Source organism: Xiphophorus maculatus, chromosome 18, assembly GCF_002775205.1.
Source record: "Xiphophorus maculatus strain JP 163 A chromosome 18, X_maculatus-5.0-male, whole genome shotgun sequence".
Classification (NCBI taxonomy): Eukaryota; Metazoa; Chordata; class Actinopteri; order Cyprinodontiformes; family Poeciliidae; genus Xiphophorus; species Xiphophorus maculatus.
Window position 1 is genome coordinate 15,100,546 of NC_036460.1, and position 26,446 is coordinate 15,126,991.

Sequence of the window (26,446 nt, forward strand, 5' to 3'; positions counted from 1 at the left end):
TTGATTCAGTGCCGAACAAAAATACAGCCGAAATGTGATCGCACATATTCTTGACTGTATGTTCAGTGGCGCACTCTGCTGGAGAAGATCTGCATTTACACAAAAGCATTTTACTTGAACTTGAGCTTGATTCACAAGATCTTAAAACATTCACTTTGCATTGGTCTAATGCGATATTCTAATTTTCTGAGACAGATTTTGGGCTTTCTTTACCTGCAAGCCATAATCATTACAACTGCAAAAACATAAAAACTTGAAATATTTTTATTCTGTGTAATAAATCATAAATCAACAATCCACATTTCCCTTTCTGAGATGACTAGCAAGAAGTATTGCACTTTTGTGCAATATTCAAATTTTAGTGCTGTATTTACAGATACAGTAAAAAAAATATGCATTGTGGAAAAATGTTGCAGCAATGAGAGGGGAGATCCAGGAGTGGATGGGTTTTTTAAAAATCGTTTTTATTATGAAAAAAAAAAAAAATCTGACCAAAGGCTTGATCTTCAGCTTTGGCAGATGCAGGTAACACACATCAGTGTTTTTTATGGCCTGTTATGACATGGTTCTCTTATTTAAATTTAAATTATGGTGTGCTTAATTACAATAATTGCAGTATTTTGGAAAATCTGATTTATCTCAATGTGGGAGCACAAATTTTAATGGGAATTTATTAGGCCTCATTGTGGCGCAGACCACATCAGCACATTTGATACTGAAGGTTCATTCAATGCGATGGTGTCAGAGTTACCTGAAACTTGAGATGAAATAAGCAGATGACAAGCAGCACATTTTAGATTGTATTTCATTGCAAATGACTTACAAAGTATGTGATCAGTATTTAGCATATTTGTAAAATAAAAGTTAAATCAGACTGGTAAAGCAAAAAATACACACAAGAACAGCCAATTGATGCTGTAATGTTCCTTAAGCCAGAACAGTTCTCATCACAAAAAATATAGACATGGCTGTAAATTAGAAATATTACAAGTCACATTTGGGCCCACCTCATAACACCTAAATTCATATGGCTCTTTGACACAGCATTAATGTGCTCAAACATTTGCTCACCAGCTTTGAAAAGAGGTACATGAAGTCAACATGATGCAAAACATTTCAGTGATTTGAAGAAGAAAAAAGGTTACTGTTTAAATTAAATCAAAGGGTTTCTCTTCACAGTTGGATTTCCCTAAGTTGCCCCAAGCACTGATGCTACATGAGTGAAAATGCAAGTGAGTTTCAAAAAGTACTTCTTCCATAAACAAATGACTGGCTATGTTACAAGAAATGTACAACTTTTACAGAAATTATATGAAAACAATCAGGAAAGTACAAAAACAGAACAATTACAAACATGATTGTGTTTTCTGGGCTAGTAGATCTTTTGAAAGTAGGACTCGCTGTATGAGAGCAGTCATAGTATATAACAGGGTATAGATACTTTCTAGCAAGCACATCTTTAAGTACACTGAATTTGTTTTCTATAGCAAGAAAATATATTCTTTTGTTTTTATAAAAGATAAAGTAAAAAAGCTGCATATTTTTTTTTATCTAACAGAATAACTATAGTCAGTGTGGGGACTTTGGTAAACAAAACATATTGCTGAGGCATAGCTATGTACAGCCTATGCACATATATGGGCCAACAGGGTATGGGAGCCATGTATTTATTCACTGTGCATGGGCCACTGTCCCACTTTCACAGATAGAAACTGCATGTTGCAGAAGCTGCCAGCGGATTCTTTGTGATCTCTTTTGCATACAGCCATATGAGTTCTTGATTTCACTGAGAATATTTGCAGACTTTTATTAAGCAATGTTATCATATTTTATGCTGCACAAATGTTTCAAGCTTTATGATAATCCTTGCGGTACATTCCATCACCCTCATTGCCACCTCAGATGTGTACCTATCATTGGGAATCTGTGGGAATGGCAGGAGATCAGGGTAGCGGGTCCTCAGACTGTCCACGCCATATCCCTCCAAAATTTGAACATCATTTGCAAGGCCTTTCAATTGGGAGCTGTACTCCTCCACTTTCTGAGCAAGAGCAGTTGGTTTAACATCTTTGTCAGACTTTCCTCTGACTGCATAGTCAGCAGCTATTAGGGCAAGCTTTGTGGCCAGGTAGCACTTGAAACAAACCCACTCATTAGCATTTTTATGAAGATCATTGCGAGCAGCAGAGTAGTTTGCTCTGGCCTGTCTCAGCCATCTGCGGGCTTCCACAGGGTTCCCAACTGTTTTAAAGGTTGGGGGTACAAAGAAACGATGGGAGTGTGAAGACCCTGCATAGTTAGTGTAATGTTCCCTGAACTGTTGTCTTTCTGACTTGTGATTGGTTGCTTCCTGGTTCCACGATGAATAAAACCTTTGATATGAGAATTTCTCTGACTGGAAGCGGGTTGATGATGTGGAGAAGGTTCTCCTGGAAGTTCTGTCTGCATTTTGGTGATCAGCCACAGACTGTTTCTCCATGCGATTGATTTCATTTTGCAGGTGCTTAAACACTTCTGTGGCAATGTCCAGATTCTCAGCATTTTTGTCTGGATGCCACTTGAGGTACAACCGACGGATTATCTTTTTTCTTTCCGTCTCTGGAAGCTTCCAGGCTTGTTCGACGACTGAGGTCACCTCTTTCAGAATCTCAGGTAATGAGTGAAGTTTAATCTTTTTGGGAGACTGTTTCTGAGAAGGAGGTCTAAGGTTTTCTTTTCCAGAAAAGACAGGAGGCATCATTCGTAGACCAGAGGATCGACTCTCTGGGCTTGAAGGGGTTTGCGGGCAATTAGTATCTCGGATATGGGTGCTTTCGTCTTGTCTTGAAAACTTGTACAAGTCGAGGGAACTCACAATTTTGTACTCACTGTAACCAATATCAATCTGGAAGCATTTTCCAAGGAAACTTGTATTTTCTTCCTCCTCTCTTTCTACCTCTTGAACAATGATGGCATAGGTATAGGTGGGCTGATAGGCACCATAGATATCTCCTCCTTCAGAGTCAACAAGGTAGCCCACATATTCCCCAGGATAGAATACGTTCATTGGATCCATGAGCAGTGTGTGGTGTATCTCAGCAGGAATTGGAGTTCCAGGGAGGGGTAGCTCAAGTTTTGAGGGCTCTGTTGAGTCATACTTGACACCAAGGTTGTCTAGTTTTTCAGTGATTCTGTAAATATCATTGCAGCCTAGCATGGCAATCAGATATGATGTGTCAGAGATCAAATTGTCTGTTGCAGACTTCAGTGTCATGGCTAGTGCCAGAAGAAAGTTTATGTCTTTACTGTCTGAATGCTGGATGTAGAGATGAATTACAGATGTTCCATATCTCTTCAGGAAAGCTAGTGTTTCACTGCGACTGTGTGGGATGGGACTGCATCCTTTCACTCTTAAAGTTGTCTGCAGTTTTTCAAAACAGGACACTTTGAGTCCCTCACAAAGTGCTTTGCACAGACGTATGGCTTTTTCTTCATTCACAAGGTACGCATTATCATTCTCATGCTTCATTATCCTGATCAAACCACTGATAAACTGCTCTGAGGACAGCAAAAGCTGAAGGCGACCTTGGAGGGAGCAAAGAGCTCCAAACTGACACATTTTTGGAGAATCCTCATCAAGCTGCTCCTCGAGAATGCTACTCAGTAGTCTAGGTCTTAGTTTTTGTGGAAGTAGCATAATAAGCTTTGTGTGGAAAGCATGGTCTTTCCCCAGGTAACACTGGCTCATGTCCACAAGCATTTGAACCCCAACGTTGCCCTGAATTCGGCTTTTGTAGTGTGGGGCATCATCAAACACCAGGGTATTGGATTTTGCAAGTCTTCCATCATGGCTTGGCAAGTAAAAGATCAAATCTCTGAGGCTCTCAAGATCTTTGCGAATTTCCTGTGGATCATTGTGAAGGGACTTGAACAATCCAGAGACCACCCTTTTCACAGATCTCATTTCATTTGGATCGAGCTGCTTCCCCTCAGAACTCCTGTAAATTCTCCACAGCACTTCAACATATTGTTTGGTTGACACAACATCCTCTGTGCCAAGAAGCTTGAACAACTGATGAAAGGTGCCGAGTTCCAAAGGTAATTTATACAAGTAGGGCTTGAAGTCAGATTCATTATCTAAATTGATGACCACTTCCTCGGGTTTCAGTAATTTCCAACCATCTTCAACCATGACAAATGTCACTCCACGTAGCAGGTAATGGAAATCTCGTTTGTCGGCACTGAGGAATTCATATGTGGACCTCAAAACTTTATTCCTCGTTTTCACCATTTCATCATCTGGACTTGATATATTGCAAATGTTCTTGCAGTTGCTTATGACTTTCTCCAGAGGTGGGTCCAAGTTGACACCCAACATGTTTAGAACTTGGTCAAGCTGTTCCTGTCCACCAAGAGCACTGTCATCCTGTTCCTTTATGCTTGAAGGTGTAGCTTTCTCAGGTAGGATTGGGCAGGAAGTCCACAGCAAATGTATTATATCTGTTTGTTTGAACTTTGGGTTTACTTGCGATCCACTGAAACGAATCAGGGGCACTGTGCCACTCATCTCTTGATACTGAGTATGAAGTTTGATGAGTTCTTTGGGAGCTCTTTCTGGACACAGAAATGGTATCATTGACAGTTCCTTCAGAAAGGTGCCCTGAAAGAGGTCGATTCTTTCGTTAAAGATATGGTTCAAAAGTACATCGACAACAATTTGCACTTTTTCTTTGGTCCAACTTTCAGTCTGGGCTTTGATGCTGATCTCTTTTGCAAACTGGAGGACTTGTTGCTGTGAGACCTCATGCTTCAGACCAATATTTCTCAGAAATGTTATCCATGAAGTCAATAACAGTGCACCATTCTTAGGTTTTGTCACTTGCTCTATTTTCCTAAAAAAGTCGTTTGGAATGAAAGACTTTGCAGGTAACATAACTTCAAACACCTTTACGGTTTGATCGTAGAAAAATTTGGCAGGTCTGAGTCTGTTTGAGTAGTCATAAATGAACAAGAGCCCCTGTAATTTATCATAAAGCTGATCCTTCATTTTGCAGCCTTCTTCCATTGACATGAGCCTCTCCTTCAAATAAACAACGTGTTCAACTTTGGCATCATAGGAGAGACTGTCAAACTTTGGCAGAAGATGATGGAGGTAAATTTCAAGGTCATCGATTGGCATGCAGCCAAGGAAGACATACAGTTCTTTAAGCTGTGGACTGTCAGCAAGAAAGGCAAATGAAGATGTTTGAGTCCATTTGTCTATGTCTGCACTTGGCATGCTTTTTTCAAGAACATAATTTGCACCATAGTTTGCAATACTGATGTATCTTCCACTAACTGACTTAAAACATGGGAGGAGTTTCAGACTCTGTGCATCTTGTTGAGAAATGTTAGGCAGGTGGCAGTTGAAATACAACAGAAGAGCTTCAAAGTCCCTGTCAGTCAGGTTTGCTGTTTTGAATGCAGAGGTCTGAATCATGTACTCCAGAGCTTTCAAAATGCTTGATGGATTTTCAATGTTGGCTGTGTGTTGTGCCAGGAAAGGAATGATTTGACTCTCTTTGACACAGATTTTGTTCACTGCAAGCTGGATACATCCTGCTTTCATTAGAGTGTGAAAGACTTTGTCATTTTGGCCCTGTGGAAATATGGCAATGTTTATCAGACTTAGAGGTAGGAGTGCATCATGATCTGGGATGACAAGCTTCTCTCTGGCCATGAATTTGATTCCGGGTAATAAAGCCCAGTCTTTCAGAGTGTCAAGTACTGTTTCAAAGCTGGGTTTGATGTCCGTCTGATCTTCCTTAACAGCTACATTCTCACTGATGAAGCTCCATGTGTTCTTTAGCCAGGATTCACTAGGAAAGGTATCTTTCCACTTTACAGGGATCTTTGTTCGATACTCTCTAGGTAGAACAGACCCCAGAAGGTCACTAAAACTGCTGATGTCAAAGGGTTTTGCAACTCCTGCTTTTGACAGGACATTGCTGTACCTCATGTACAATGTATTCATAAACATATCTTTCCTAGACGATATAAGTTCATGGTGAGCTGTCAAAAACCTTGGTCTCTTTGAGTCAAACACTTGAAGCATATTCTCCATTGTTATCAATAGTGGCAAGCCATCAATTTTGACCTCATCCACTTCTATGTCTTTGAAACAGTAGTCAACCAGGAGCTTCAAGTTATGAACCATCTTGAAGGTAGACTGTGGGAGGCGGCAAGGGAGTTTCCCAACATGGCAAGATGTGTCAGGTGATGAGAAAGAGTGCAGAAATTGGCGGACATCACTTGGTGTTACATATGTGACTGGAATCCCTGCATCCTCCAGACAGAGGTAGAGGTTTGCAGTTTCATCACAACTATGAACCAAGTTAAAACCAATGTCAAGAAGCAAGGTTTTCAGCCTGTAGACATTTTCAGCCACAGACTTCCTTGAGGTCAAGTTATACTCTGTGTTTTTCAAGTGTTGAAGCTCATCCTGAAGTAGATTATCAAAGAAGGCTCTGCTTTTGTTCGCAGTGGATGTATTCACCCATGAGATGTAAATGACAGAGTGAATTTCAGAGTTGTCCATCTGGGCTGCTCTTACAACAGGAAGCAAACGCTTCAGATCAGCATGGATGCAGTTGTATACTGCTTTAACCAAGCAATACCAGTCTGGCTGAATGTCAAGTCTGTTGGCTGGGAAAAAAAAGAGGTATTTCCGCAGAGTGTCTTTAACAACATGAAGAGGTGTTCCTTGTAGTATACTCATGGTGGGATCAGGACCTGGAAAGTATCGGCGCTTCAGCTGAATCAGCAGCTCAACATATGCAGGAGCTATAAGTGATGTCATCAAATTGTTATTCCAATCACTTCTTACCCCTACGCCATTGTCATCTCTCCATAGGTTTCTTCTAGCTGAGTCTAGGGCAAAATGTCCATTGACATGAAAAGGCAAACCAGTTTCCAGTGAAAGGGGCAAGAAGCAAAAGGCTCTGTGGGGTTTTTTATAGTTGTGGCTTACACAAGCTGCCACACCTCCACGTGGAAACAAAGTTATGTCTTCATTTTTGTGAGCTGAAACCACACTTTTGGACACATGTTCAATGTCTGGAAAGCCAGATCTGTTGCAGATCATCCACGAGGTCATGTTTCCATCAGTGTCCTCTATATCCATCGAGTAGGTTATCTGTTGGACTGGAATAGCAGCGAGCTGCTTCTTTTTAGTAACACTGTCAATGACAGAGGCATGAAATTGTTTGCGTTTTAGTCGATCGCCATCTGTTATTTTGGCTGTGACAGAATAGAGCACTTTTAGTTCACCAGATGCATGATCTATTTGACAAACTGATATTTTCTCCATGTGGTTGAGAAACATAAGAAGCTCTGCACCATCTGTTTTCAGCTTGTCTAGGAGGTTTTGCACCATTCTATCAGATGCAGGGACAGAACTGATCTCTGATGTTTTTGCCATCTCTATGGATCGGATGGGGAATCTGAACATTGTGCTCCGTTCTAACTTGAAATGAGCTCCCAAGTACAGATTTAGAACATCTGAAAACTGGGACCTGAAGTCCGAGTCCAAGTCTCTGAACATCCTTCCTGGACTTACAGATGTAGCTCCTGGTGCATACTGTGCATGTGGATCAAAGATGCAGAGAATGTCATTGTTTGAGATAAAGGATGGGCAGTCAGTTATGTGATAAACAGAGTTGAATCCGATTCCATATTGACCAGTTTTGCCTGGATTGGCCTCTTTTGTTCCTCTTCCAAGGTTTTGAATACCTCGGACATCATCCTCTGAGAATGGTTGATTGTTGTACACACAGAGGGCAGGGCCTTGCATCGGGATCCATTTATCATCAAATATTCTGTCAGTGGGGTGTGTCCTTGAATCAAATACAAAATAGATTTCTGTGGCTTTGGCATCATCTGCATTTTGAAGCAGCTCTTTCAGCATTTCCTTCTCTGATGGATAGGCATTGAGAATGCTTTTAATCCTGCTAGTGAGTTTTTCTTTCTGTCCAAACTCACTGCCAAGTGGATTGAAGCAGACGTTAGATGCATATCTCTCGAGTGCTTTGTGACGTTTTGGGATTGCTCCAAGCTTCACAGCAACCTCTCTTGGAATGTCAGCGTGACAGTATTTCACAGAGGAATCTCTGACTTTGATCCAAGGGCAGTCATTGTAACATAATGACTTTGATGGTTGCAGTGTTAGATTGCAGTCTGGTAACAAAATCCCACCATAATTTGCTTGGCAAAACTCTTGGTTTTTGTCTCGAATTAGACTCCAGATTCCTTCACTAATGATTCTGCGGCATAACTGGAAGTTTTCCTCTGTTAGTGTCTTTCGTCCACACTCTTGCTTCACTGTTTCAAGAACAGCAGAGAAATCTTCAACAGTAAAGCTGGGCTGCACACCAACATTTTCAAAAAGCTCTCGACAGCTGTTTCTGTATTTGTTTGGAAGCTGATAAAGATGGGGAGCTGCATCAAAATTCAGGTGGAATGCAACTTTGGAAGGACTGACATATGTGTTCTCTACCAAAATGGAGTTAAATGATTTTAGGTCTTCACTTATTTTGCCTCTTACATTTTCATCCTGCAGCATTTCCTCATGAAGGTATTTGTAGCAGGCATTTGTTATATTTTCCTGATACAACGTAACACCATCAAAAGACTGAGAAAGTTCCTTTAGTTGACTGATGACCAGCTCAACAGGGGGCTTCCTTATTAGACCAAGGCCATCTTTCACAGCCAATGACATTGCACCACACCCTTTAAAGGATGGTGAATTCTCATTCAGAATTGGCTTCATTAGGCAAACGGTATCCTGATGTTCAGTTGTGTAAAGCTCTCTAGGTGAGAACATTGTGGTTGGGGAAAAGCTGTTCCCATGCCATGGTAAAGAGAAGCCTGCAGGTCTTGTCAGAAATGGAAGGAACTTGATATCTTGTAGATTCTCCAGGTACTCAGTTGCAACTGGATCTCTCATCCTCAGTTTCTCATCAATGAGACTCAGTAGTATGCTGCTACGAAAGCATGCAGCTGTGTGATCATTTTCATTAAGCTCAATGACAGAATGAGCACGCTCAGTGAGGTCGTCCCAGCATAGATCATCTTTCACCATGCCCAGCTGCACTAGTTTAACTAAACAGACTGGATTTACATAGTCTTTGGACGTTTCTTCAGGAAATCTTCCATCATCAGCAATGTAGAGTTTAGCAACTCTTCCCTCTGGATGGATGAGTTTGGAGGGTAAAACTAGTTCACTTTTGGGGCCAGAGCAAGGTATGCAAGGAGTGACTCTAAGAATTGATTCAAAATCTTCAAGTTTCTCATTTAGGACATAGTGCATCAGAGGATCTCTGAGCTCTTTGTCAAGCTCCTGAATGTGAGGAAAAAATACTTCTGAAAAGAACTGCTTCTCTGTCAGGGTATTTTCCATTAACTTCCCTCTACATCCAGCATCATCAAATCCTTCCTTTACCCAGTCAGGGAGCTCAACAGCACAGAGGTTTTGTGAGCCACTCTTCCTGAGGTATTTTAGAAATATCTTGAAAGCAGCAGAGCCAATGTCTGGCCTACAAAGTAAGGCGTCATCCAGGAATCTGATGTATTTGATTGACACCCATGTTTTTCCATCTGAAAAAACCTTGGCCTGATCGCTGTCACCTCCTTTGGCTATTTCTTGGTAAATGCCCTGGCTGATCAGCACAAAGTCATCATGTACCTGACTTGGATCTGGCCATGCTGAATAGTAGCTGTACTCGAGAAGTTCTCCGCTTTCAGCCAGTGAACGCAGCATTGAGAGGGCTGCTAAGTAGGCCTGGACAATGACGTGCCTCATGAACACAGAGTTCCACTGTCCTTTGGTATCGGTCTTCCAGATCTCTTTGCGATTGGAAGTGACAGCAAAGCAGCCATTGATGTGAACTGGCAGGCCTGTTTTGATTCTGAGAGGCAAGTAGCAAAACACCTCTCCAATTGGTGTTAAATTTGTTTTCACAGTCCATTTGCGATTCTCTTCCTCTGAGAGAAGAACAGCAACTCCTCCACAAGGCACCAGTCCAAGTCTTTTTCCACTATCACTGAGGGAAAATTTGAGGGCTTCACTCACATCCATGCATGAACAGATGAGCCAGTTGGTGACCTCGATTGCTTTTTGGGGCATTTCATCTGTCAGTCTCCGAGTTTGGACCCCTTTAGCTGCCATCTCAAAGTACTGGTTGGGATCTTCCTCTGGACCTCGGAACAATGGAGAGTGTAGGTCCACAATGCGTTTGAAGACATTGTGAAACTCCTCCACCACAATACGAATGATGCAGCCAGATTTAGGAACATCAGCAGGAACCCTGTTGGTGTTGGCTACTTTCTTCATAACCTTTGCTGCAGATTTTAGGATGCTCAAGGGTCCATAGGAGGCTTTGCTTGACCACACACTTTTGTTAATAGCCACGACATCTTGTGCTGCTGCTGGGTTTGGTTCCTCAGATTTCAGGTATTTCAACACCATACATCCAACATGCTGAGTGAAGAGAATGAACCTATGGCCACATATGCTGAACTCATCAACCAGGGAATAAATATCTGTGGTGTTGTAGTACAGACTACTGATTTCACTGGATGAGGCCTCTTGCTCTGTTCTGAATGGAAGTCTGAAAAGAGTACCATTGTATTTGTATGGTGAGTCTTGAGCTAGAGGCAGCTGGCAGTTAAAAATGTTAAGGAATGGTTTGAATTGATTGGGAAATTTTCTTAGCCTCTTTTGTTGTTTGCTCCAATTGATTTTGATCCCTGGATTGGACCGGTCTCGAATGTGTTTGCTAATGTGATTGATATTGGGATCAAACATAATCATGAATTCCCTGCTCATTATGATGGGGATATCAGTGATGTGATAAACGGAGTTAAAACCCAAGCCAAACTTGCCAACTTTATCCGCTTCACATCTCTTCACTGACCCACCAAGCCGTGTGATGTTCAAAAAGTCTGTGTCTGTAAATACAGCACTGTTGAAAGACCACAGAGACGGCCCATGGCAAACAATCATGCCAGGGTCAAGGAGATTTTCTCGAATGTCATTGTTTTTTCTCATGTCAATAAGAAAACTGCACTCTGTTGCACTGGCATCATCAGCATTCTGGAGGAGCTCCTTAAAGATATCTGCTACAGATGGATATTCCTCCAAGATATTTTTTATTCTTACTGTTAGAGGTTCATGCTGGCCTGATTGTTCAAAGCCAAGATTCTCTGGGTTTATCAACCTAGTGCTCAAACATGGCACCTTCAACCATTCAGCAGTTTTCATTGGGATGTCATCATGGACCAATATAATAGGTTCTGAGGCATCTTCGAGTAAGTCATTTAAATCATCGACCTTGATGTCACAGTAGGTGCATTCATGAATGGGTTTCATCGCTAATTTGCTTGGGTTCTTGTAACAAAAGATAGGCACTTGCATATTAGTGTCCACTGCAATCTGATTATTGTACAGCCATCTGAGGATGTTGATCAAGAGCAGAATATTGTGTTTACTTTCCTCCTTGCTAATCTCTCCTTCACATCTTTTTTGGATTGTGGCAATGACGTCAAACACATGGGTTGGGACAACCTCTTCCACTGAACCACAAAACTTGAAAAGCTTATGAAATTTTCTCATTGTTTTTGGCAGTGAGTAGAGGTAAGGCTGCAGGTCTAGATCGGGGAGGGGTTTTAAGACAGTTTGGCCTGGTGATGTGAATGTCTTTCCAGTCCACACCCAATCAAAAGGCAAGGATTTCATTGCTTCTCTCGCATCCTCAAGATGAGCTTGCATAAATCCATAAATCTCAAATAGAATCTGCTGAAACTGGTACCAATCCTCAGTGGTAAATGCTTGGGATTTATGCCAGTCATTCACAGCTTTCAAGTGCTGTAATACTTGATCCACTTGTGGCTCTATTGTAAGTTTCAGAGCCTTCTTGAAACCTGCAGAGGTGTGTTCAACCAGTGGTACTGAAGATCCCACAAGCACTGCATGGCATATTTCACACATCTCAGACAGAGAGCAGATATTGAGCGTATCTCCAATCCAAGCAAGAGAATTTGGGTAAGTTAGAGGTCTTACTTTACAGACAGGGACCCATTTTAGTTGAAGCAATGAGGCCTGGATATCAGCTGATTTTATCAACTTGGTTTGTTTATTAAGAATTTGCAAGAGTGTTTTTGCCTTTTTGGTTATTGAGTCCCATTCAGGCTCCTCACTGCTTTGCAACTCCTCTATCTTTTTTGCCACTTTGAGGACATCTTTTTCACTGACCTGCACCTCATTTCTAAGCCCCAGTTGTCGAAGTGAATGGAGAATGTCAGGAGATTTGGTAAATGTACTTGTGGGAAACCGTGTTTTCTCCTCTTTGTAGAACAAATGCTGTAAAATCTCTAGTTCAGGGTCAAAAAGATCTGAGGCTTTTACACACCTTCCACATGACAACTCAATAAATTTAAGAGCAGAAAGCCATCCAATCACAGATGAGTTTTCGTTCTTTAAAAATCCCAGATGCTTAAGAGCCCAAAGCATGATCTGGGTAGTTTCATCTTTTGAATAGAAGCCCTTGTCAATGTCCCGAATAATCATCTTCAGACATTCTGCTGTTTTGACTTGTTCTACGTTGAGCATCTTGATGAGACGGATTGATTCCTCATCATGGCAGGCCACAAGATTTTCTGACAGTTTCACATCTGGAGGGTACTTTGCTCTGTGATGTAAAGCTTTTGCACCTCTCATTGATGTAAATGATGAAGTACCTTCAGAATAGGCCCCCACCTTTTCAAAGATAGAGAGATCCAGTAATGTATGTTTTTCCTTCTCAGTGATGTCAGACAGTCCTGCGAGAAATTTTCTGAGCACAATTTTCTCTTCCACTGAGAAAGCCGAGACTTGGCTAGACAACCGCTGTGTTGGTAGTCTACTTAGAATTTGCAAAAACATACCAGGAGAGCAAGGGTGGATGTAGCACTTAAGCTGAGGGTGCTGCAAACACGAGTCCAGGTTTTTTATGACAACACCCCCAAGCTTTTCCAGAATGTTAAAAAGGCTTTCAGAGACCGGAGCCTCATCATTATCCACATGAATTATGGGTGAGGGGGTTTTGAGACGAAGAAGCTTAGCTGTGTTCATGCTGTCCTCAAGGGGCACGAGAGGGATCAAAGGCATGTCTTCAAATGTGTTTAAGTCATCAGCAAAATTGATGTAGAGATGTTTCCAAACCATTTTCAACCATGAAATTGTGGGATGCTTTAGTTCTTTGTTTCCAGGTTCCCACTCTACACTGAAGTCTCTTGTTGGCCAGGCTGTAGAGAGAATCTCCTTGATGAGTCGAGCTGATCGTTCTGGATTCAACACTTGTAGCTGAGTACAGGGTCTTCCTGTTAAAATGACAACGACAATGGATTCAGTGTCAAATATTACCTTAGGTAATGTTCATTGTTGACTAGTTAGTTTCTAAAAGTGAGCAACACTTGAAAACCATATTCACAATAAAAAATTATTTTCATTAAAATTATGCATTAACAATATTTAAGATGCAATAGTAATGTGATCCATGCAAACAAGCTTCCACAATTCTCCTTATATCAGCATCCTGTCTGAGCAGCAAATAGCTCAAACTGACTTAAAACATGCAAATCACAAAACCAATTTTAAAATAAAGTAATACGTGAATCCTACATTGGTCTAATTGATAATGGAAAAAGTTTTGACAGAAGAAAAAAACAAGGAAGAGAATAATGTGCGAGTTGTTTATTTTTCTCATCATATAGGTGAGTTAATTGTCTGCAGTCACACATTAGTTTGGGTTAATTATAAGAAGATATATAGCACCCTTTGTAATACCTACCTGAACACCCCCAAAGAAACTGCTGCACTGTAATTTAAATGACATATTAGATATTAGATCTTTTACTCTGCATTTTATTTTCCCTGGCTTATGGACTACATGTCCAGGTCATTGTGAGGAAGTAAAATCATTCATGAATCAATTTGCTTTATTCATGGGCACTTCTTCAAAGTTTCAGTCTTGCACAAAAATTAAAAACAAATATATTTAAAATGATCTCATGTCTTTTCTTTAAAGCAGAAAAGCAAAAAGTATTCCTACTTCTGCTAAAATAATGTAACATGTTGGTTATAAATAAATACAGAATGGACATCTGCTCAACATCTACTAAATGTTGTCATTTTGTTGTCATTTTAAAGTGTTTTTTGCTGTATTATCCTTTAAATAGCAACACCAGAAATATAAAAAACTAATACTGGCTGGTGAATTAATCTTGCTATATGTTTGGGCAACAAACAAAATCCAGAAGCCTTTTTTCAACAAGCTGATAGGCAGTGTGCAGCAACAGGTGGGGTATGGAAGCGCTCCAGTCACTGCTACATGCCTAATGTTCACTGCCTGTTCTCTTTACTGTCATCTCCACCTGAATTATCTGGCAGACATGTACCAGATTTAATGCGCTGCTGGCACAGCTGCAGGATAAGATAAAAATGGCCTAATGAACATCATGGTTACAATTCACGCAGTCATCACAGTCTGAGTAGAGTCTGAGTACAAACCCATGAATCAAATAAACCAGTCACTGTTGGATTAAGGATGCATGGATATAAACATAAAATATTTACAGTATGTTATATAAATGACCTGTAAAATAAATTTTGGTGTGTTACTACCTCTGCTTTTGGCAGCCTTCTTTAAGCTGTCCATCACTGAAGGCTTCATAGTTTCCAGTAAAAACCGATGCTCCAGTCCTGGATAGAGAGACCTTAAAATAAAGCAAAGGAAATTAGAAATGTAGTAAACAAAGGAGTAATCAACATCACTTTGAAACTTTCAGCAAACATCTTTGCTGTTTGCATGTACATACAACAGAAACAAATATAAATGTCACTGTTTATTAATAAATCAGTAAATAATCTTTTACTGTTTTAGGTGAGCTATAATTATCAAAATGATTTCATTTTTGTCAAATGCCAGAACAATTAACTAAACATACATTATGATTATTACATTGTTAAACAGTGTGAGATGATGTGAGAAGATGAAATTATGACTTTGCATAAATACGATGGGTTAACATTTGAGTTAAATGGAGGAGCCTTATTTCTAATCAAGATCTCAAGCATATTTTCTGTCTTGTGTGATTTTAAAAAAATCAAATGAAATCAGAAAGGAGGAGAAGAGTGGATCTCTGCAAACTTGGACCATCCTTGAGTACAAATTCCAGATGGCCCAAGGTGACACATTCAACTGTACAAACAACAACAACATGCAAGAATAAACACGATGGGAAACATGACTCTGTTTCAGAGACGAACAGGTCTTGGTGTGAAATGTGTGTATCAACCTCAGAACAAAAGCAAAAGATCTTGTTAAGATGCTGCCTGAAGCTGGTAACACTGTCATTATTCTGTACTGACATGGGCTGAAAGGCCTTTCAGCAAGGAGGAAGCCATCACTTCAAAAGAGACATAAAAAAGCCAGATTGCAAATGTCCACAAGGACAAAGACTTTAATTTTTGTTGACATTTCCTAAAGTCTGTTAAGTTCAAAGTAATATATATATATATATTTTACTACAATAAACATCTTTACTTTTCGAACACCAACTGAAGTACAAGTGTGAAAGTATGATGGGTGTAACGTGTCAGATTGGACCAGTGCACTTTACCAAATAGATAAGAGGTAAAGGAGGAAATATTATTATGGAAGGAAGTTAAGACATAGGCAATGCCAATTGTAGGTCAATGTCTTAGAGTGGTAATCAGAAAGCCCTGAGTTATGAAAAATCAGTGGGAAGAGCTCATGCAAAATACTCTGAAAAGCTTGTGAAAGGAAACCCAAAATGTTTGATCCAAATCACAAAATGTAAAGCAATTTGTAACTGCTGAAAAGATGTAATCTGTGACATTTCTGGCACATATCAAATAGAAATCATTTAGTAATGCAAACTAAAATGTGAAATGCATTATAAAAAAGCAATGACAGTTATTAACTTGTTTTATTTAAAGTGTACTATATGTAAACAGTATGCTGTTTACATACACTGTACAGTATGCAAACAGTAGTTTCATCTGTATATTAGGGATCAAGATTAAGATACATCAGGTGAATATATAACCATTTGTAAAACGGGTCACGGTTTTTGAATCTTGTAAACATTCATGCTATGGATAAAGAAAAGCGGCATCAAATTAAAAACAGACTAATTTCTGTTTAGTCTTGCCTTTTTTTACTGTGACCCTTTAAAAGAGGTTAAATCTCCTAACTTAGAGTATTGGATGTTTATCCAGGCGTTTTACCTGGGGAACGCTTCAGATGTGATGTAAATGGCGTCTTTTTCACTGACAGAAGATGAAAATGGTGTAAATGTTTCATTCTGGAGTGGCAGAAGCTCAAGCCCTATGAGATCACTGTAGTTGGCATCACTGAGAGCAAACTCCAGCAGCAGCAGCTTCTCCTCTGAGGGACCTTTGTGTTTGCTCTTCCTGATAGTTTGCCGCAGTAAAGAAGGGGTAACTTTCTTCACCTCAGTAGACTCAGTCATATAGGAAACCAAAGCAAAGTCCACTGCAGCTGGCACCTTTGCTACCTGCATTCCTGAGTTTTGAAGGTAGTTGATGACCGTTTCTGAAATATCATTGTCAGTGTCGAGCTCTGAGAAGGCAGCCTGCGCCACTCCGACCCAACTTTCACTGAGTGAATAGATCACTCGCTGCTGCAGTAGTTCATGAAAGAGGGGCTGGAGAATGGGCGTCCAGCGGGACTTGACCTGTTTAGGGTCTGGCCATGCCCTGTATGTTCCTCTTGGGGACAAAGGAAAGTCTTGGTCCTTTTTTGTCTGCACCCTCTTTATAGCATCCACAATGAGAGCGAAATAAGCCTTAGGGATGACAGTTATTATAAGCAGCTCATTCCACAAGGCAGCTGGATCCCTCCACTGGTCCACTTCTCGCCACTTGATGCTCCTGCGGTTGTCGGTGAGACCGAAAAAGCCGCTGACATGAACCGGAAGCCCTGTCTCACTCTCCTCACCCGGTGGAAGAGGGAGGAAGCAGAAAGCTCGTCCTGAGAAACCACATGTGGCACCTCCGTCCTCTTTGTTTATGACAGTTAGAGGCAAGGCAATGCCAATTGTTGGCATGAACTTCAAATCGTCCGCTAGAGAGTCCAACTCAGCACACATCCCTCTGCCTCCAACTCCATTACAAACCAGCCATGTGGTCCTCTGAGTTTCTTTAGATGTTTCATCTTGAGTCTCTATGTGAAGTTGGTAAGTGACACATGTGATGATGGAGCTTGGAACACCATTACTGTAGCTGTCCACCGCTTGACACAGTGTCTTCAGTGCATTTGGCCTTTCTAGTTTATCATCAGGATTCTCTGTTGCTCTGACCTCAAACAACATTCGTTCTGTACCGTCACACTCTCGGACATGCAATGAGATCTTCTGGACACTCTTCAAGAAGAGGAGAACTGTGTCTGCATCAGCTTTGAATGATTCAAACAGCTCCAACACCTTTTCCTTGTTGTAAATATTCCCACTGAGCTGGGAAGGTTTCACACGAAGTGGGAAACGGAACAGAGTTCCTGGAAAGCTGCCATCCCGGATGGTATTCTCCGAAATCCCAAATATCTGAGTGTAAGGTGCAAACTGATCACCAAGCTCTGTGATCTCCTTAATGTCCGTCTTCAAATTCCAACACTGCCCAGACTCGTGCATGCCGAAAAGGGTCTGATGGGGGTCCAGCATGGCAATCTGATCCCCACTGAAGATACTGGGAACATCTGGAACATAAGAATAAACAACAAACTTAAAAAATGGAAAGTACATATTTGCAACTTAATGAATGAGATCTTAAACTTTGACATAATAAAAAAGGTAAGAAGAAGGACTTAATTGCTAACATTATTTGCTTTGCCAAATCAATGTATTCTATCTGAACACATGAGAGACAAACACAAAGTTGTGATCCTTGATCTTTATTATGTTTTTGTTGTATACTCAAATTTAATTATACACAGATTGAATCTATTCTCAAGGCAATTGATAGCACTAGATATTAACACAGTAAAAAGGGGCTTAACAAAAATGCACACTACAATATTTTCTTGACTAAACACCCAAATAACATCATAATTACCATTGTCTAAGGAAATATAGTATAATATTTTAATTAATCCAAGAAAACTGTTTATTCTAAACTAATTTTGTCTATACAAAGTAGCAAACATTTGGAAATATAAGTTATATTCCTTAATTTTCCAGCAAACTCTCACCTGTAATATGATACACAGAATTGAAGCCGATACCAAATCGTCCAACTTTCAGCGGGTCATCTCTCTTTCTGCTTCTTGCAATCTCCTGAATCCCATTCCAGTCCTCGACAGTGAACACAGCATCATTGTAGACGTACAGCGCTGTCCCTGCATGTTACAGCATAAATAAACTCAGGAGATTTAGAAATTGGTGAACTAAAATGTTTGCATGAAAGATTGCAGTGCATCATTTTAAAAGTAAGAAAATAATTCACTTCATTAGTAGTGGTTTAGCTGCAAAAACAATATGACTCTGCTGCCAAGTTCACTTCAAAAGTAACTGCTAACCTTGATGCTGAGCCATGTCAGGTGACCACAGTGACTCCACTCCGTACTCCGTCTCGTCGTATAAGAACTTCACTTCAGTGGCTCCTGCATCCTCTGCATTTTGAATCAGCTCCTTCAAGATGACGCAGAGAAGCAGTGAGAAATATTGAACATAGGGGCATTAGAGAGAAATGAGCATTTTTAGCACTGCTTTTAGCCAAAAAGCTTTGCAGTTAAAAAATAAATAATTAGAGTGGATGACTCCATTTAGGACATCAAGCCTTAATTTTTGGTAATGTTACCATATTTCACAATAAAGCTTGCAGGAGGAAATTAAACCCAAACAAGAACAGTCCTCTTTCTTTTTCCTCAAGATTGATTCTCGTTATAAATTCCTTGAAAGTAATACACCTGTTTTTAAGGGAGAATTTGAGTCAACGTTAACCCATCACTATTATGCCTGTAATTAACAGGCAGTAGACCTATGATAACCATTAACTGAAAGACTAATATAGAACTACATAACAAGTCACTCATGACTCATGATTAAAGAAACACTCTGAATGGATCTGGTGTGAAATAAACAATGCATATGTAAAACAACTCATGCCCTTTGGCATGTGATGCTATGACTCTATATGAAATCAAAAATGGGATATCTTTTAGTCCTTCAACATAACAGTAATCCAAAATAAGGCCAAATCCACAAACTAATGTCAAGTAGATACAATATCAACCTTCCAAGGCCATATCAAACCTAAATCTGATAGAAAACGCCGTGGAGCTGAAAAGAAGAGAAAGTTAGAGAGAACCCAGGACTTTTGATAATAGGGATCAATTGTGCAAAGAGGAATGGTCAAAGATCCCTCTCTCTGTATGCTCCAACCAGGTAAGATGTTATAGGAGGAGTCTGCGTCCTCTTGGCAAAAAGAGGCTACACAAAAGTGATAGTAAAAGGATGTAGGCTTTTATTTTTTTTTAATGCAGGATCTTGTATCCCCACTGAACACGGTTTCAAATTAGAAGTTGAGTTCTTTAGTCTGAGATTATGCTACTGCAAAAAACATGTGTTTATTTAGGTCTATTTGCAATTTTTTTTCCCAGGGATGTCAACAAGTGCAAAAGTTGCTATAAATATTCAGAAGTAACCCAAAGAGTTTAAGAAATAAACTCCACTCACCTTCAGAATCTGCCCCCCTTCAGGGTACCTTCTGAGAATGTCCTTCAAAAACTCCACCAGTGGAGGTGTAGTTTGGCCAAATCTCCCTGTAACAGATCATACTGTATGAGCTGCACAAAAGTAATGTTAATGGTAGAGATAAAAATATTTCAACTTTACCTCCTCCTCTAAGGCCCCGTCCCTCCAGGGTCATAGACACTTCTGGGCTTCCTGCAGGGACCAAGCTGCCAATTTGCATTCTGTCATCGAGCTATAAAAGACAAAAAAACTTTAATATACAAAACTAATTCAACTATAATGTTGGAAGAGAATGGCAGATGTAACATCTAAAATATATTGTGAAAAACAATAGCAACTTAATGTAAAAATAATACATTTAGATCAAACTCATTTATTTAAATGCAACGAATTAGTACAGACAGTACGAGAAGTAAGGCTGATTAATACTTTGACAACTAAAGAGATACAATGCCACTGTTACAGATGAACCAATCCCAGTGATAACTGCAAACTGGGTGATTAATAATCTTTTCCCGATGCGTCTTTCAGAATCAATGCAGCAGCATGGCAGAAAGTCAGTATGAGGGCCCGATGCTGCAGCTGAGCGTGGCTGTTCAAGGTGACACTGCTAGTCGCTGCACTCAGCACTCTTTAGATATAATGTGCTGTAAGGCAAACCCAGCTGCATACAGGAGAAGTCCTCCATCAGCAACCTTATCATGGTGTCTGCATGCAATAATAATTACTGCATAATTCAGGACAAAGACAGATATTTAGCACGGGTCCCAAGTAAAGTGCTTATAACAAATGTGTTGTTTAAGGGCTGATGCATAATGGTTATAGTAAGCAGGCAAATAGCTACAATGTTTGAAGAAGTTGTTTTAATCTCAGCAATGCCCACCTAGTTTAAAATTAGTAAAGAAGCAATTACATGGAAAACTATCAAATAATTTTAAGCAGATGGTCCTTGCAAATATAATGAAAAATTGTGATTTACTGATATAAACAATAGATTTGGATAAAGATTTCTTTATGTTTCTTAAACATTTCTACATTTTGTCGCATTGCAACAACAAACTTCAATGTATTTCATCTGGATTTAATGTGAAACCTGTGGTTGTGAAGTGACAAATTGCAAAAAAGATAAAATAAATAAATCAATAAATGCTTTTGCAATCCCCCAAAATATTTACACTTCTGTAACTTTGTTTTTTGAAAATGTAGCTGGTAAAAACAAGACTGTTTTATATAATTTGAAAGCATCCACAGAGGGGCAGATGGGAAGAATAATGCCTCCTTTTAGTTTCTTCTAAGCAGAAAATCCCTCTTCACTTAAGTAGAGCTTCAGGCATATCTTCTCCATTAGACTTCCCAATTTTTAATAACATTAGCAGAAGCAGCAAAACAGCATGAATTATACACCTATATTTAGTTGGCACAACATCCTTGTTTCCTTATAAGGAATGCTTAACATGAAAGCACAGACATGAAGTCTAGTTTTGGTAAGAAATAATACATAAAATAAAGTCTGGTCATAGCTGGTAGGTGGGGTTTGAAGCTTTTCTTTTTACTTGTTAATTGGAGGGAAGGACGGATGCTGTAAAGCATCAATTCATATGCACCTGGTGCTTTCGATCAGCCTAGATTTGTTGTCAGTTGCAGTTGTAATAGGAAATTCATTGAGTGCACTATCAAAACATCTTCACCAGAGTACCACAAAAAATTATCCATCAAAAAGGCAACAGTTTCATAAAATTAGCTAAATTCACTAGTGGAGCTGGATACATCTAATGGGTGTGCAGCTTATACATTTTTGCTCCTCATTCTCCAAATTCAGCAGATTTATCAGTCAACAGCTGGCAGTCGATCAATGGATAAAGATCCATGCTGACCTTTGCCATTTTCTGATCAGAGATAAGGTCAATAACACTGAGAATTCAATTAGTGAAAAGTAGGAACAAGTCATACCTTGGGGAAAATCTCAAGAATACACTTCTAACAATGGAAGATGTTTGCAGTGTATGCAAATGTCAGAGCATCTGTGCTGCAGCTACAGCAAAGACTCATGAAAACTGAACACATCTAATGATTTAATGAGCCATCTTAGAGAATATATGGGATTACTGGACAACAAACTAATATTTATAAAAGAACTGTTAAAATGAAAGATCTGTGTCCTGAATGCTGTAACAGTCTTTTTATAATAATGCAATTCAGGTAGAAACGAAGGCACTCACTATCCTCCCATTGTGAAGCAGACGCTGCTCTTTGACCGGCAGGTTTGTTTCCTCGTACAGCAGTTGTTTGACATCTTGGACGGATGTGAAGGGGGACAACTGGTAGAACCTCGGGCCGATGCACTCATGACTAACTGTCACCCATGGCACCCTGGAAACAACAAACACAGATAAAAGCCCCCGGCATTACTAAAAGAGTTTGACTTATCTGAACCAATTTTGGCCCTGTGAAAAACAGGGCAAAATGTGTTGCCTGATGTGATCCCCCCCAGTGGAGGATGTGAGTCTTAGTTACAATCAATATTGATTAAACCTAAAAGGTTGGAAGAAACATGAGCATGGCACCCATATGTTACTGGCATTTCTAGTGTTTATATACGGTGTACAGGACAAAAGAATTCACTCTTTTCACTCTACATTGTGATTGAGAGCAAAGGGTCCAATACAAAGTAGTACATAACAGTCAACTAAAATTAAATATGTAGCTTTAAAATGTTCTTCCAAATAAAAATATGAAAGGTGCATGCCTTTATTTTCAGCATACTCTCCTCCCCGAGACTTCAGATCAAAATCGAATGAGGTCAATTGCACAACTGCAAACTGTTCACAGACTATCTGTTAAAAAATAAGTGTAAAACATTTTTAAAACATAGCCGTGATTTTTCTTTAGAGGCTCCATAATAAAGGGGCTTGAAAAGCATCATAGTCCTTCTCAGTAATTCTGCAGTGCTTTCAGCTGGTCCACAACAAAATAATGAAAATAACATTAACTTTTGTGGGTGTAACCTAACAAAATGTGAAAAAGCTCAAGCGGTGGGAACACAAGGCACTGTGGGAAAATTGTTTGTGCGCACATTGTAGCCTATACTATGATTTATTTTTCTACTTTTTTGTTCATGCTAAACCATTGTGCTGCAGAAGAACACTTTACACATGCAGCGGTTGCTGTATTACGCAAGGGTGGGTGTTTCATTTATATAAGACAAACCTGAAGTTTCCAACAGCAATAAAAGTAAATATTCTTGCTTTTCCAGCAGCAGGCTACATGACCTATGCAGTCAAGTGCACAGTGGTGCATTCACTGGAGGAGAGTGGGTGCGGCAGCTGCTTCAGCATAGGATGGTTCTCATCCTCCTGGGCTTACATTAAACCCTCTACACATATGCGTAGAGCGCAGGCCAATAAAACCACACAGGTACGATTAAAAAAAAAAACAACCCAAAAAGATAAAAAATAATGACAGGCCGTCAATCTGCTTGTCATGTTCACAGCATCCACTGAATGCAATATGCTTCGTAATGGCAGGAATATTTTTCTTGAACTCACCACGGGTCTGGACAGTTTGCCATGTCGCTGCTGTTTTATGTCCCAGCTCAGACACTTTCATTGGACTATCTTCTCCGCCGGGCGCAGGGATACAGCACCGGGAAAACGGCTGCGGTGAGGCGAGAAAAACCGTTATTTACAGCAACAACGATCTCCATTCAAAATAGCGCTACAAAACACACATGACAGCTTTCTTTGGAGATGTGTAGTTAACTAAAAGAACACTTGTAAAACATTTAACAGCTGGAGACATGGAGTTGTTTATCAGCGGTATAATGCCGGTGCTGTGTTTAGCCCCTCTTTATCCCAACAAACCCCACTCACTTGTTTCTGTCCTGTGAGCGCCGTTTGCGGTTCTTCTCCCGAACTGCTTACACATGTGAAAGCACCACGACTTCCTAGAAACAATAACAACAATAGCAGGCGGCATAGTTAATTCCCCTTCGGTAACACCGTAACTCCTTCAAAGGCCATGTTCTAATAATAATGAATTACACAGCGCGGCTGAGAGCAGAAGCACCGGAGGTGAAGCAAGAGGATTCACCCCCCAGTCACTTCCGCATCGTCTTTAATCCTCCCAGGTTCATAAGGATGCTGCCGCTAAACTGAGTTTGATTCATTTCTCTGGGCTTCTTAACACAGTAACAATGACGATAATTTGTGGCTAAATGTTGCAAAAATAAATGTTTTGGGAAAGTCAATGAAGATTTGAGAGCTCCAAACTTTAAATTTTATTATGGGTTTTTGTTCTTCCATACCATCTGCCAACTGAAAATCTAGATGCTGTAGAATATATACTGTATATGCATGCTTGGAAATTCAAATCTGTTATCATTCAGTTTTAAATATGGAACAATGAAACAAGACTGCATTTTCTTGGATTTGGAACAGTTTGTATAATTAACAAATAGATAAAAACACAAAACAAGCTACTATAAAATAAAAGTAAAGCGTCCTAACAGTGTGTTGCAGAAAGCTGTGTGGCATAGTTCTGCTCTTTATGTTGTGTTATGTCCTTCTGGCAGCAGTTGAAATGGTTCATGGACTTCCTAATTTTTAATAACATTAGCAGAAGCAGATGTGAGGAGTTTCTGACACCAGCCAGAGCTCATTTCTCTGTCGCAGGTCCTGGACTGAGCATAAACACTCCAGTGACACTCTGCCAAGCTGAGATGTAACGTCAGCTCACTCATTTCACAGCTCAGAGGATAGTCAAACAGAGGTAGGCTTGTTTTAAATGCAAACACAGACAGAATATACAATGGTTTGTAGGCATAACTGCTAAAAACCGATAACAGAGGATTGACAAACTAATAAATGCCAACCTAATCTACAGTAGATGTATATTACAAATAATTTTTTTAGCTGTTTTTCAATTTGCAATCCATAATCTTTAGAACTTAAGTTCTAAAGGTTTATTAGTTAAGCAATTCTTGCAAATAATAAATAAAAGATTTATTGGGTGGCCACTTGGGGGTTTTGAGCCCAAGTTTGGGACTCACTGACAATCATCATTATGATTTCATCAAGGGCCAAAGGTCCTGGTCCAAATCACTTTTTTTCTTTTAAAGACAGGCAAAGGCTCATATTTTTCCTCTCTGAACATCACAGCCAGCATTACTGTTTTAATTAATTTATTTATTTGTTAAATTGCAAGTAATAATACAGACATGTGTGCTAAGTCATGTCTATAAAAAATAAATGTAAAGATTTAAAAGTCAGGAAAGCTAATATCAGAATGAGGATCTGAACCCCTCCTGAGTAATCTATACTTTGAATACCAATATATGCTATTGTTGCTTTATCAATCATTTAATACACAAATTTTAGCCTGTTGTGGAAGCTGTAGTCATATCAGGTGTAGATTATGACACAGTGAAACTATTGGGAAACTAATCTAAAATTGTTCTATTTTAAACATCTGAAGCTACATTTTTTTCCAGATTTTCCCCCGTTTACTAAATCCTGTACTTTTAAAACAGAATGTCTCTTATTTATGCAAAGTAATGCTGCACATTGCACGCTGTAGCCGGAGTTTCTCTGGTTGCTGCATGCTGGGAGTTGTAGGCAATAAACAGCGTTCAGTCGCTAGAGCACTGCAGTCAAAAGGATGCGCACACCAACTTTGTAGCCGAGACCCAGTGAGTGAAAGGTGTGCCTGTCCTCGTCATGACGCACTTTTAAAATACGAATTCCATTTTGTTTTCCTTTTTATTATTGCCTAAACTGTGTGGCACATAAACACAAAATCCACATATTTCCTTCAGCTTGGTCCGTCGGTGATATCTGTTATTGATACACACTGACAGCGCACATAGATGGTTTTTATTATTATGAATTATGAACACACAGCAGAGATATAATCGATCAAATCATCAGATCTGCAGTAAAAAAAAAAAGTGACATCATCACATAAAAGTCAAGGATAATCTAAACGCCAGTCGGCTCACAATGACATCAACTCCAGAGGACACCTATTCTACTGTATGAGCTATGCTTTTCAAAACGCTGCGGTAGAAATGGGATGTAGTAAAAAAAAAAAAAAAAAAGCCTACGTCAAACTTACCAGAGTGCACGATTTCAGTCTCCAGGGTATTTTCTGGAGGACCCTCCCCAATACTCAGACGTATTTCCCATTAATTATTGATCGTACATCTGTGCGTTGCCGTTTGATCTGGCAGTATCCTGAGCCAAGTCATCGTCTGGTGTCCTAACCTCCCAGCTGATCTCGGTGCCGCATTGTGGAAAGAGAGATGAATACTCACAGCGAGGAAGGCAGCAGCATCAGCACCGCATCACTGTCCTGCTTCCTGCAACGCGGATGAGGTCACGAGTTCCTGCTGATGACAGCAGAAAGTGCCCGATATCTGACCTGAAACTGGCGGAGAACCTAGTTTAAAGTGCAATTGCCAAGAGTCGTGGACTCGAACGTTTTACACTGCAGGTTTTATCGCACAGGTCCCTTAAAGAGACAGCTTCAAGCTCCGGTGTGGCACGCCACGCCGGCGCACGGCTAATTAATAGCTATTTGAAAAGATTAAAGACTGCAAATTGATGAGGAAATAAACAAAACAGATAAAAACAACTATTGATCAAATAACACAAATATAGAA

The 26,446-nt window shown here is 39.9% G+C and overlaps 1 protein-coding gene across 1 annotated transcript; it reads right to left on the reverse strand.

Annotated features, from left to right (window-relative positions):
- Positions 1 to 787: 787 nt before the first annotated feature.
- On the reverse strand, positions 788 to 26,261 carry sacs (sacsin molecular chaperone). The gene is made up of 11 exons (XM_005808297.2): positions 25,900 to 26,261; positions 23,658 to 23,731; positions 23,334 to 23,442; positions 22,008 to 22,158; positions 19,930 to 20,020; positions 19,771 to 19,856; positions 18,612 to 18,723; positions 18,285 to 18,431; positions 16,307 to 17,792; positions 14,678 to 14,769; positions 788 to 13,374 (listed from the first exon to the last, which is right to left on the reverse strand). Exons 3-11 carry the CDS (start codon positions 23,354 to 23,356, stop codon positions 1,823 to 1,825), a joined length of 13,740 nt encoding a protein of 4,579 aa, XP_005808354.1. The 5' UTR covers positions 23,357 to 23,442; positions 23,658 to 23,731; positions 25,900 to 26,261; the 3' UTR covers positions 788 to 1,822.
- Between the last annotated feature and the right edge of the window lie 185 nt (positions 26,262 to 26,446).